The sequence below is a fragment of the Drosophila hydei genome, unplaced genomic scaffold (genome assembly GCF_003285905.1).
Source record: "Drosophila hydei strain 15085-1641.00,03,60 unplaced genomic scaffold, DhydRS2 tig00000271-arrow-arrow-pilon, whole genome shotgun sequence".
Taxonomy (NCBI): domain Eukaryota; kingdom Metazoa; phylum Arthropoda; class Insecta; order Diptera; family Drosophilidae; genus Drosophila; species Drosophila hydei.
In genome coordinates, this window is record NW_022045701.1 from 2,183,174 (window position 1) to 2,196,129 (window position 12,956).

At 34.7% G+C, this 12,956-nt stretch overlaps 1 protein-coding gene across 4 annotated transcripts; it reads right to left on the minus strand.

Moving 5' to 3' along the window:
- Positions 1 to 298: 298 nt before the first annotated feature.
- On the minus strand, positions 299 to 11,539 carry LOC111605135 (E3 ubiquitin ligase Rnf157). 4 transcript variants are annotated; one of them, XM_030223718.1, is made up of 4 exons: positions 10,863 to 11,539; positions 10,153 to 10,739; positions 626 to 1,584; positions 299 to 571 (listed from the first exon to the last, which is right to left on the minus strand). In XM_030223718.1, exons 1-4 carry the CDS (start codon positions 11,406 to 11,408, stop codon positions 402 to 404), a joined length of 2,262 nt encoding a protein of 753 aa, XP_030079578.1. In that variant the 5' UTR covers positions 11,409 to 11,539; the 3' UTR covers positions 299 to 401. The 4 variants fall into 4 exon arrangements, with proteins under 4 accessions (XP_030079578.1, XP_030079577.1, XP_030079579.1 ...); XM_030223717.1 differs by having other exon boundaries at positions 10,153 to 11,538; XM_030223719.1 differs by lacking the exons at positions 10,153 to 10,739; positions 10,863 to 11,539 and adding an exon at positions 1,679 to 1,760.
- Between the last annotated feature and the right edge of the window lie 1,417 nt (positions 11,540 to 12,956).

The following is a 12,956-nucleotide window of genomic DNA, read 5'->3' on the forward strand; positions in this document are numbered from 1 at the left end:
GGGTATAAAAAAACTGAATTTCATGCTGCTGGAATATGGGAAACCTAGTGAAGGCCGCGAGTTAAGTTATGATATAGTAAATATTAGAAAATAAATAATTTGGAATTATTATTATTATTATTATTATTATACATTATTGACTTTGTTAATTACTAGTACATATGCTTATATTATTATAATAAAAAGGGTTGACTTGTCAGTTATAAATATGTATGTATCTGTAAAATTTGATTCATAATCCAATTTAAATAATTTAATTTTATATATTATTTATATATATATATATATATATAAAAACATAGAAATTAATCTGCTTAAATTAATATATTAGAAAACGTTTCTTTACACTACTCTCCTTTATTAATAAAAAGTGTGTTATTATATTTTTAGCATTTTTGTGCTTAAACGTTGACTGCATTCTGAAGTACACTTTTATCATCTAAAATAATGTTAGCAGCTGTTGTGGCTGTATTAGAGCTCAGCAACTGTTTAGTCGATGAACTGGATGAGTAGCTGTCACTAGAGCTGCGCGTAGAGGCCGAATTGCCGCTTACCGGACTGTCCAGCATATCTGCAAATTTATATTGTTTTATAGACGTATTGTTGACATATTTGGCACGCTTACCGGGAAGTGAGCTAACATTATTGCTCTTTAAGTCCACTCCGCAAATAGAAGGAGCTACAACACTAGGACCAACAATATTACCCGCTGACGTTGATTTTTTTTTTAGATTTTGATTCCTTTTTACCATTGTGTTAAAACCCACCCCAGCAGCATTAAGTACATTTATGTCGCAATTACCATGATTCATAGTAGCGCAGCTGCAACACAAAGAATCCCCGCTCTTTACTAGCTCTGAAGAATACAACGGACTAAGTATGTTGTTTTGAATGTCATCAGGTGTATAGTAATCGGAATCCTCGGCGCTTAAATTGGTTGTTAATAGGCCTGGGTCAATCGGTGCCGCATTAGACTCGGCATGATCCGACCCATGTATATTGCGCTTTAATGAGTCACTCTTACTTGAGTTAGATTCGTGTAATACATTATTCCCATCATCAATACTAACTCTAACTGCTATATCATTAACGTGTTTGTTTGTTGCTATATCTTCGTCATCACTATTATTGAGAATATCCACAACTGGCTTACTTGATTTATTTGAAGTATTTTTGCTATGTGTCCCTGGCGACAGCAACGGTGACAACTTCTCACTCTCGCTATCCTCATCATCGTCCTGAATGGTACCACTGTTTTTTTGGTAATTAAGAACTTTGCGCTCGTCGATGATATGCATATCTTGCTTCTCAGGAGATGAACAAAGTGATGTTTTGGAAGAGGTGCAGGTAGCCAATGACTTTTTCGAATTGCTTTCTATTTCCATTACCGTAAGTATGGAACTATCTCCAGTAGCGTTAGTAATTGTGCCCACTTCATTGGTGGTGGTGCACGTAGAAGCATTTTTCTTGCTCTTTAGTCGGCGTTGGCTTCCCGATTTTATCGGCGAAGTGGCTTTTATGTCACCACTTGTCATGTTTAAAGCGGCCATTGAAATACTGTCCGTAATGTCATGCTCACTTTTTCTATAGAAATATTTAAAATATTGACGTAGTTTAGTCGTAAATTCAATAGTTTTAAAAGAATATATATATATATATATATATAAACAGAACTTACCCCATTCATGAAGAATGACAATTCAGAGCAAAGTAGTTTTGTTAATATATATGTAACAACCAGAAGTAAATTAACCCCATAAGATATATGTATTCATGATCACAATGAACATCGTAGTCTATTTAGTCGGAAGCTATAAAAGCTAATTACTTAGAATATATCAAGCGATGCTCAAGTTTCTTTCAAATAATTGATTTACGATCTTAAACATGACTCTCATTTCATTAGAACTAGAGTGTGTTATATCCAATGTGGATTTATTTCATATAGTAGATACCGATCCCAATTTTACAAAATCATTTAAAACAAGTAAGAAAGCTTTAGTCGGGAGAGATACCATGAACCCTTGGCGATCTCCATAGTTATTAGACTATTACTGTATAGCTAGTATCAGTAAAGTCAAATTAACATAACCAACTATTTTTCTGCTAACAACAAAGAAACTGAAGAGGCAACGGTTAGCACAGCTTAGGAACCAGGCGTTCAATGATACTTAATATGCTTTCTGGCACACGGCAAATGATCGGCGTTTGAAGGCCACGATGAGATTATAGCAAGCTACCATAACCATAGTTTGGGTTAATGTGTCCAACACCACTCATCGGTGTTGTAAAAGATATTCCTGCCGGATATAATAGCATTTTATCAATAAACTTTTATTATGACCAACATACAGTATTTTTAATTGGTGTCCAATATAGTAAAGTACAAAGTTCATTTTAATAAATCAAACCTTAAACGAAATTCTGGCTCCAAAGAGTTAATATTTATAAATAACGTCGCAAATAAAGCAAAAAAAAACTAAGAATGGGAACGCCACATCTCTTACGGCAACAGCGTTGTCGAATTGAACGCCACAATGCTTGAATCACCATCAACTACAGCAACGTCATCACATACCAGCTGCATTAATGAATCCGCCGTGTCGACGCTTCTGTGACTTCGTCAACAAGAAGAGCAATATTATCAGTGTTAATAGCACTAGCGATACCGACTCCTACTTTAAAGTATCCGATCCTATAACTTTACTTCATTCCACTATCGTAGCAATGTCGCTGCGACCGTGGTGATCTTATTTAATATAATGAACCCAGGCTTTAGCAAAATTATAGCGAATTGGTTACAGCAGGAGTCAAGAAGTGATCTCTAATATGGAGACCGCTATTGCGACCCTAAGACAACTTAACATGAATGGAATTCGATAAAAAGTTAAATGCTCTCACGAACGAAAGAACATCATCATTTAAAGCGATTATCGCCCGATTGTATTTCAGTTATGCCGACAAAACACCCATACAGGTGATAAAACCGGAACAAAATTTCCTAAGGCCGGGAGATCTTTCTCCTTTGAAAATCGCATTGTTTTTAGCGCAACCTCGTGATCTACTATCGGCACTAGCTCTGAAAGCACCCAAAATGCAGAAATAACGTAATAATTTTCAATAAAATAATCAAATAGAAAATCAATATTAAGGGGGCCATCGGACAGGTCCTCATTACACTGAAACTCCAGCGTCTAATCAAAAGTAGGCAAATTTAAGAATATATAATCCTTAAATAAATCCATGTAAGTCGAGTTATCTTCTTACGTCAGACATCCGACCACAACCCAACAGAATAATAGGTCCTACAATTTCGGAAACTGTTCCAAAACAACTCACAACCAGCAAAGCAAATCAAAAAAATGTTTACAAACACTTTAAGCGATTCAACAAAGATTCAAAGCATTCACGGATAATAGTGAAGTTCAGCCGAACAAAATCAAATATCATCGCCACTTTTGTTAACGGAGTTTAACAGCCTCGGACAACATTATTCGATCTTAAATTAACCCTACACTAACCCGACATGGGATAAAAAAAGGAACGGACGAAAATGGTCTTCTAAAAAGAGACTAGTGATTGATTTTAGCAAAGTTAACACAAAACACCATCGATCTTCACAATATCAACTGTTTTGTTTAAATAATAATAAAAATATTTTGTTCAACATCGGAATTGAAGTCAGGCTTTCATCAGATAGAACCAGCTGGGAAAGATTAGTGGAAAACAGTGTTTTCCGTCGTTTTGTCCTCAGGGACATGATGTCCTCAGGGACATGATGTCCTCAGGGACATGATTATCAAAACACGCTGGTTGAGATAGATATTATGATAATCTTTTCTAAAACATAAGAAGATCACATTACACAGATTGGATCCCGAAGAGATGTAGGCAAGTTTAAATTTCCCAAGCGCATTTTATACTTTTTGGGCCAAGATTATTCCTTATCATTGTTTTAATGACTACGCTGAAATCGGCTTGCCCCTTGCGGACATTTTGAAATGCGACAATGGATAACTCGGCAAGAACCACTCAAGCAATTTGGCAGTAATTTTTAGCCAGTGCCAGTCAATTACAAATTGAAATAACCTAAATATTGGATTACTACTAGTTCCTGTGATTTCCCACACGCTGCATGACGAAGAGCTACTAACGAGACAGAACTTCTCGTAATTGAGTGGTATTAAAAAAAATTCCGAAATTTTCTTTTTGGTGTAGTAACTTTAATATTTTCACTGACCATTAGCCGATAACTTTTCCTGTTTCGAATAGTTATATAAAACGCTGGAAAGCACATATACAAAACAAACCCGTTAATTGCTTTCAAAACAAGATCAGCCTGACAAAATTAAGAAAGCTCTAGTGATCACGGTTCCTTGACATTTCTGCGTTTAATATTGCGTATTGTATCGAGTATTAAAAATAAATAAAAAAAATTAAAAAACCAACATTTGTAATAATTTCATTTCGATCATGTTTTTAATCGATAGCAATACGGAAATAGTTGATATACGCGTGCTATACACGGACCTACAAAATAAATGTGAATTCTCTAGCTTAGAACAACGCACACACATACCGACAGACGATTTTCGCATGGGATGAGAGTATAAAAAGAGGGCCCCTTCAACGGAAACTTTCACCGCATTCGAATAAAAGCCAAGACACATTCATAATTAATCTAGCCGAAAAACAATTCAGGATATCTTAACAGACTTAGTGAAACATGTAATATACAACGGCATTGCCAATTCCTTTATGTAGATGTCAAAGATCATACTGAATAAAAAGATATCACAACAGAGCAAAATCGGGCTCATCATGCAGAGAAATGTCAAAGGAGTTCTGAGGGATTTTTTCTTCCAGAATGATTTGGTTGGTCACAAAAATAGCAGTAAGTTTCAAAACTTTTATTTTAGTAGTCTAGTAAATCAAATATTTAGTATTGAGTATACTTCAAATTGAACTTGTATTTTAACTTGCATCTACAAGTTCTCAAAATTTGGCAGAGTGCAAGAACTAAAATCACGAGGAGTAATAATAGACAACGAGGAACCGTCCCTATAAGAAATTATACGCTGCCTCAAAATAATAACTCGAAGAAACAGTTGTGCCAATTGTTTTTGTCAACAATTAAGTATGATATGAGAATTCACGATTTAAACAAGACCCTCATCAAAATAATTCACCTCTCTATTCGACTCGAGAGAAACTTCGTAACTCGAGAAGAAACTTAAGATCAGGCAAAAGCTACCAAATTGGCAAAAAGGTATGGCAAAGTATAATAATCGGCTAGATAATGTCTTTATATAACATATTTAAAGGCATTGTCAAAAATTAACGAAACTCGATAATGGTTCTAGTCGAATATTTATAGATTATTTGCAACAAACTTTATAATCGCGTTTTATGTAGATGCCCACAAAAAATTCGAGTCTCTAGCTCACATAGGTCCAAAGGTCATACATACGGACAGGGCTAAATCTCAGCTAGACGCTTTATGGAGTCTATTGTATATACACTTGCCAGAAAAACTATGCGTACAGGCCTAATGAGCGACTTTGATAGAGAATAAATATGATAAATAATAGTATATTTATCAATATTATATTTTTAATGGAAAACAACACACATTTATCAACAATTTTTTTTATAATATTAAACAGTTTTTTTTTTATATTTAAAATAAGAAAAAAACAACGAAAATTCACTTAGAAAAAGTATGCGTACAAACTAACAACCCACTGATCTTAATCGTTGTGTGAAGCTTTTAGTACCGTTAAACAGCATATTACGCTATTGCGACCCTAAGACAACTTAACATGAATGGAATTCGATAAAAAGTTAAATGCTCTCACGAACGAAAGAACATCATCATTTAAAGCGATTATCGCCCGATTGTATTTCAGTTATGCCGACAAAACACCCATACAGGTGATAAAACCGGAACAAAATTTCCTAAGGCCGGGAGATCTTTCTCCTTTGAAAATCGCATTGTTTTTAGCGCAACCTCGTGATCTACTATCGGCACTAGCTCTGAAAGCACCCAAAATGCAGAAATAACGTAATAATTTTCAATAAAATAATCAAATAGAAAATCAATATTAAGGGGGCCATCGGACAGGTCCTCATTACACTGAAACTCCAGCGTCTAATCAAAAGTAGGCAAATTTAAGAATATATAATCCTTAAATAAATCCATGTAAGTCGAGTTATCTTCTTACGTCAGACATCCGACCACAACCCAACAGAATAATAGGTCCTACAATTTCGGAAACTGTTCCAAAACAACTCACAACCAGCAAAGCAAATCAAAAAAATGTTTACAAACACTTTAAGCGATTCAACAAAGATTCAAAGCATTCACGGATAATAGTGAAGTTCAGCCGAACAAAATCAAATATCATCGCCACTTTTGTTAACGGAGTTTAACAGCCTCGGACAACATTATTCGATCTTAAATTAACCCTACACTAACCCGACATGGGATAAAAAAAGGAACGGACGAAAATGGTCTTCTAAAAAGAGACTAGTGATTGATTTTAGCAAAGTTAACACAAAACACCATCGATCTTCACAATATCAACTGTTTTGTTTAAATAATAATAAAAATATTTTGTTCAACATCGGAATTGAAGTCAGGCTTTCATCAGATAGAACCAGCTGGGAAAGATTAGTGGAAAACAGTGTTTTCCGTCGTTTTGTCCTCAGGGACATGATGTCCTCAGGGACATGATTATCAAAACACGCTGGTTGAGATAGATATTATGATAATCTTTTCTAAAACATAAGAAGATCACATTACACAGATTGGATCCCGAAGAGATGTAGGCAAGTTTAAATTTCCCAAGCGCATTTTATACTTTTTGGGCCAAGATTATTCCTTATCATTGTTTTAATGACTACGCTGAAATCGGCTTGCCCCTTGCGGACATTTTAAAATGCGACAATGGATAACTCGGCAAGAACCACTCAAGCAATTTGGCAGTAATTTTTAGCCAGTGCCAGTCAATTACAAATTGAAATAACCTAAATATTGGAAAAACAATTCAGGATATCTTAACAGACTTAGTGAAACATGTAATATACAACGGCATTGCCAATTCCTTTATGTAGATGTCAAAGATCATACTGAATAAAAAGATATCACAACAGAGCAAAATCGGGCTCATCATGCAGAGAAATGTCAAAGGAGTTCTGAGGGATTTTTTCTTCCAGAATGATTTGGTTGGTCACAAAAATAGCAGTAAGTTTCAAAACTTTTATTTTAGTAGTCTAGTAAATCAAATATTTAGTATTGAGTATACTTCAAATTGAACTTGTATTTTAACTTGCATCTACAAGTTCTCAAAATTTGGCAGAGTGCAAGAACTAAAATCACGAGGAGTAATAATAGACAACGAGGAACCGTCCCTATAAGAAATTATACGCTGCCTCAAAATAATAACTCGAAGAAACAGTTGTGCCAATTGTTTTTGTCAACAATTAAGTATGATATGAGAATTCACGATTTAAACAAGACCCTCATCAAAATAATTCACCTCTCTATTCAACTCGAGAGAAACTTCGTAACTCGAGAAGAAACTTAAGATCAGGCAAAAGCTACCAAATTGGCGAAAAGGTATGGCAAAGTATAATAATCGGCTAGATAATGTCTTTATATAACATATTTAAAGGCATTGTCAAAAATTAACGAAACTCGATAATGGTTCTAGTCGAATATTTATAGATTATTTGCAACAAACTTTATAATCGCGTTTTATGTAGATGCCCACAAAAAATTCGAGTCTCTAGCTCACATAGGTCCAAAGGTCATACATACGGACAGGGCTAAATCTCAGCTAGACGCTTTATGGAGTCTATTGTATATACACTTGCCAGAAAAACTATGCGTACAGGCCTAATGAGCGACTTTGATAGAGAATAAATATGATAAATAATAGTATATTTATCAATATTATATTTTTAATGGAAAACAACACACATTTATCAACAATTTTTTTTATAATATTAAACAGTTTTTTTTTTATATTTAAAATAAGAAAAAAACAACGAAAATTCACTTAGAAAAAGTATGCGTACAAACTAACAACCCACTGATCTTAATCGTTGTGTGAAGCTTTTAGTACCGTTAAACAGCATATTACGGTAAAGAAAGCATTAAAGAATGTCAATCATGTGTTGGTTTGCATATTTTGTCATTAAGTTGATAGATTTCGTCATGGGCAGAAAAACAAAAGAGATTGATCCCGATCTGAGGAAACTCATCGTAAAATTAGTCAATAACTTTAATTTGACTGGCTCAGTTAAGTCAAAGCCACGCTCTAGAAGGCCCTCAAAGCTGACCAAGAGAGAGAAGGGGGACGTGCTGAAGACGGTGCTGCTAAACCCTGGATTAAATGCAGCAAAGATTAATCAGGAAGTTAAACAGAAGTACAAGAAAGAGCTTCACGAAGACAGCATAAGAAAATTTTGAAAGAAAAATGAATTAAATGCCCATGTTGCTCGAAGAAAGCCGCTCATCTCTGAGCCAAATAAAATCAAGCGGCTGGATTTCGCCAGAAAATACTTGGAAGTCAGTCCAGACTATTGGAACCAAGTAATTTTTAGTAATGAGAGCAAATTCTGTATATTGGGAATCAAGGGGAGAAAGCTTGTGTGGCGAAAGAGGGGCACAGCGTTCGATGTCCAAAATCTAGCTCCAACCGTTAAGCACGGCGGAGGTGGCGTAATGATGTGGGGGTGTATGGCAGCAATTGGAGTGGGCAATTTGGTTTTTATTGAGTCCACAATGAACCATATGGATTACCTCCATATATTGAAAACCAATTTGCAGCAAAGTGCCAGACAATTGGGTCTTGGGGAGGACTTGGGAGGACACACAGCCCACAATGTAAAGCTCTGGTTGCTCTACAATACTAGACACCAGCTTCATTCGCCTCCCCAGTATCGGGACCTTAATCCCATAGAGCATTTATGGGATTTTTTGGAGCGCAGGATCAGAGAGCGAATAATTACATCAAGAGACATGCTCAAATCTGTTCTGATGGAGGAATGGCTAAAAATTCCGGTTGATTTCACCCGGAAATTGGTGGCATCGATGCCAAAACGGTTGGAAGAGACCAAGAATCGAAAGGGTATCCAACCTCATATAAATTTTGCAAATTCTCATTGAAAAAAAGTTATTTTTCTTTTGTTTTTTAGTTTGTACGCATATTTTTCTATGTGAATTTTCGTTGTTTCTTTTTTTTCTTATTTTAAATATAAAAAAAAACTGTTTAATATTATAAAAAAAAAATTGTTGATAAATGTGTGTTATTAAAGTGTTTTCCATTAAAAAATATAATATTGATAAATATACTATTATTTATCACATTTATTCTCTATCAAAGTCGCTCATTAGGCCTGTACGCATAGTTTTTCTGGCATGTGCATGTCAATTTAGTGTAAATGCAAGCTGACAAATTCACACTCATTCACAAATTGGCTATATTTGGAATTGAACTTCAATTTAGAGAGACTTTACATTATCAAGTTTGGGAATTACACATATTTTATGGAATTAAAGGTTTCATTTTTGAAAATAATATATATACTTAAGTACATATACATAGAAAGACTTTGTTTTAGTTTAAAAAAGTGAGTCTTTTAAGAAATCTAACAATTTCGACAAAATCTTTTTTTGGGTATCCCCGACTTAAGCAGCCTACATGTTTTCAATTCAAATGCATTGTTTAAATTGCTCTGCACGGTATTATGACCCCGCTAACATGATTTGATTTTATTGTCATACATATTTATAAGATTATATAGTATGGCCCAAATATATATCCTAAGCTCCACGCAGAATATAAAAAACTTAAAAATGTTTAAAGCTGTAATGCCTTTATCCACATACTAAATATCGTGCATATTATTTATTCATCTGAGTGTATTCAATACATTGGCAAAATTATGTATCGGAAAAATCATTTCAGAAATTTGTTTTACATAATAATCGCCAATCTATCTTTACAAAAGTAAGTAATTAAAACGTTGAGGGGAAAGTGTGACATCCAACTATGTGTATCCAAATCCAAATCTTTTAAATTTATTTTTTAATTTTAAAAAGAATATAATTTAATACCTAAATAAACGATAATGTATATATACCTGCCACGAGTAACATATTGTGGAGGACCATTCAGGGCTTCTATAAGTGAGACGGGAATATAGCCAGGAGGAACATCTGGAGGGGCGGGCTCGCCAGCCACTGTAGTTGGCGTATTCTGATGCAGCATTTGTGTGCTGATACCCTTTTGAACAGCTCGTATTTGTAAGAGTGCACGAAATGGCGCTCGACATATGGGACAGTTATTGGCTTGGTAACGCAGAGAGTCGGCACACGAATTACACAGACACAGATGGCGGCAAGGCAAAATAAGCGTGTCGCGGGTCTCGCTCATGCAAATAACGCATTCACTACCATGATCGTCGATTTCTTCATCGATGGAAGTTTTGTTTACTGCTTTGTTTTCAATGCCGTAGATCTCTTGTAGTAAGTAACATAGACCGTCTACAAATATTTTCTGCTTAAGCGCACGTAGCACATAAGTGCAGGTTTCTGGATGATGGTCAATTACACAAATGGTAGTATGCGATTGACGACATTCTTCATTACCTTCTTCGATGACACAGTGTATTGCTACTGGGTATTGTTCGCGGCCAGTATTGTATATAAGATCATCTTCCGGTATTAACTGTGGGTTAAATACGTGGCTAGGTTGTGAGAAACATTGATTTATACCTTTCTCGTAATGGTAAGTATCAGATGAAAGGGAAAATCCTTCCCGGGGCGTCAGTTTGATGCCAGTGGGACTTACATCTTCAGTGCAAAAGTAATACACCGTAATTGCACATTTTGCATCCGAGTCGAAGGTAAACTCAATGTTGTAGTAATAATTTTGTGGCACCGTCTCTGTTCCGCTATCTACTCCACTTATATTACAGAGGACATTGCCGTCCATTTCCTCAACAGATGCTACTCCGGTAATTTCCGTTAGTTTTTTATTTTTTTCGTTTTGTTGCAAGGTCTCAGCATCAGCACAGCTTGACTTTTTGTCGTTTGAAAGTCGCACAAATCGCACAGATTCCTTTCTTATGTTGACGAGACTCTTCAGAGTTTTGGTTGGCTCGTTGGCCTGCGGTGGTGGATAGGGAAAAGCTGTGGGGCGATTACCCAGGAAATTAAGATCTGCATTCTCTCCAAATAAATAAGACTCTGGCTGGGGCGTGTCAAATCGCTCACCACCCATTATAAAGTGGGTTCCGAAGAAATTTCCAATACGAGGTGGATATTTATATGCATGATTGGTGATATGGTCTGCTTCTTCGACAGCTGCGTTTTGTCTGCTCACAAAATTACCCATTGCCGCAGAACTTTTTATTAGTTTCTAGCTTTCACTTTGCACTGTTATATATTTTATGCTTAGCTTATTATTTCTGTAGTGATGGTAAATGGGAACATCGATGTTTACTATCGATGTCTGTCAATGCTTAGTCGATGTATATTAATATTTTGTAATTCTTCGGTTTTTGTTGACAAAAAGGAGAACCTTCTGTTCAGCGGCTTTTGCAATATATATTTAGTTCGAACACGATTTTGTTTCTGCTAGTGGAAACAAATTTTATTATGAATATATTTAAAAATAAAACTTACATTTTTTGTAACAGTGTCACGTAATTAGAACACTGAGAACAAGTGGAGATGATTAGTAAACTTGAAAAGTTGAAAGAAAACCGCTAGCGTATATTTCATTTAAATGCTTGAAGCTTAAACAGAATGAACACAATAAACACACAACTCCAAAATAATAATTAAAAGATTTTAGGGCTTGATTTTTTTAAAATCATTTAGGAATTTTTGGCGCTTATTTTTAATACCAGATTAATTATTTTAACAAAAGCGAGGATATTATGGTTGCAAACATAATACACTAATTTTTACAGCGTGAAATTAACATCAAAATTGATTAATTTCATATATAGTATAGTAATTTCATATATAGTAATTTAAAAAGTATCTTTAATGTTAAGTATTTTAGTTAAGTATGTAAAGACAGTGTCCGTTGTGTATTTCTGTTAGATATATATCTAAAAAATTGTAATGTTAAGTATCTGTTAAGTTTTAATGGAGTCCATCCGATAAAGTGCACTATTGTCTGCTTCTGTCAAACTATCCTGTGGAAAATTATTCTTATGTATAGGCCTTAATCCCAATAATCTTCGGATTTTAATCAATGAACTCGTTTTATTTAATTTTTTTCTGAAGTGTTGAAACCACAACAGGAGTAAGCAGCAATTTTATTGATGCATCTTCAATGTGCATAATACTTAAATATTTAGATAGTAAATGTTGATTATTAATGATCCTTATTCACATACTAGCCATTATCAACATAGTTTTGAATTTTAACGAAATATGAATAAAGGATTGACCATTTGTATGGTATTTACTATTTAATTTTATTATTTACTATTTAATTGTATTTTGATTGCTTTAAAACATTTGTTTGAAGTCTGCGTAAGTGGACTCAGATGTGATGTCACAGCAGAAATGTTAGTTAACATTCAAAGTAACGGAACGGCTGTTTGCTATCCTACTGAGTATTCTGTGCTGTTAATCGTGAAGAAATGACTCATTTGGCACTGAAATCTTAGCTATTAATCTTAGAAAATTATTTAGAATTTTAGGCAAGCTTAAAGAGTTCCACGATACAGCTTTACCAGATAAATTAAAACATGTATTACATGGTATATTCTATATAATATAATTCTATTCTCTTAGTTCTGAACGCAAACCATCCGCCATCGAAGCAAGAGACCGGAATTTTAGGTATACACTGCTGTATACACATACATGTATACGCACATACTTTATGTATATGCATATGTATGTATTTTTATACCCTGATCCC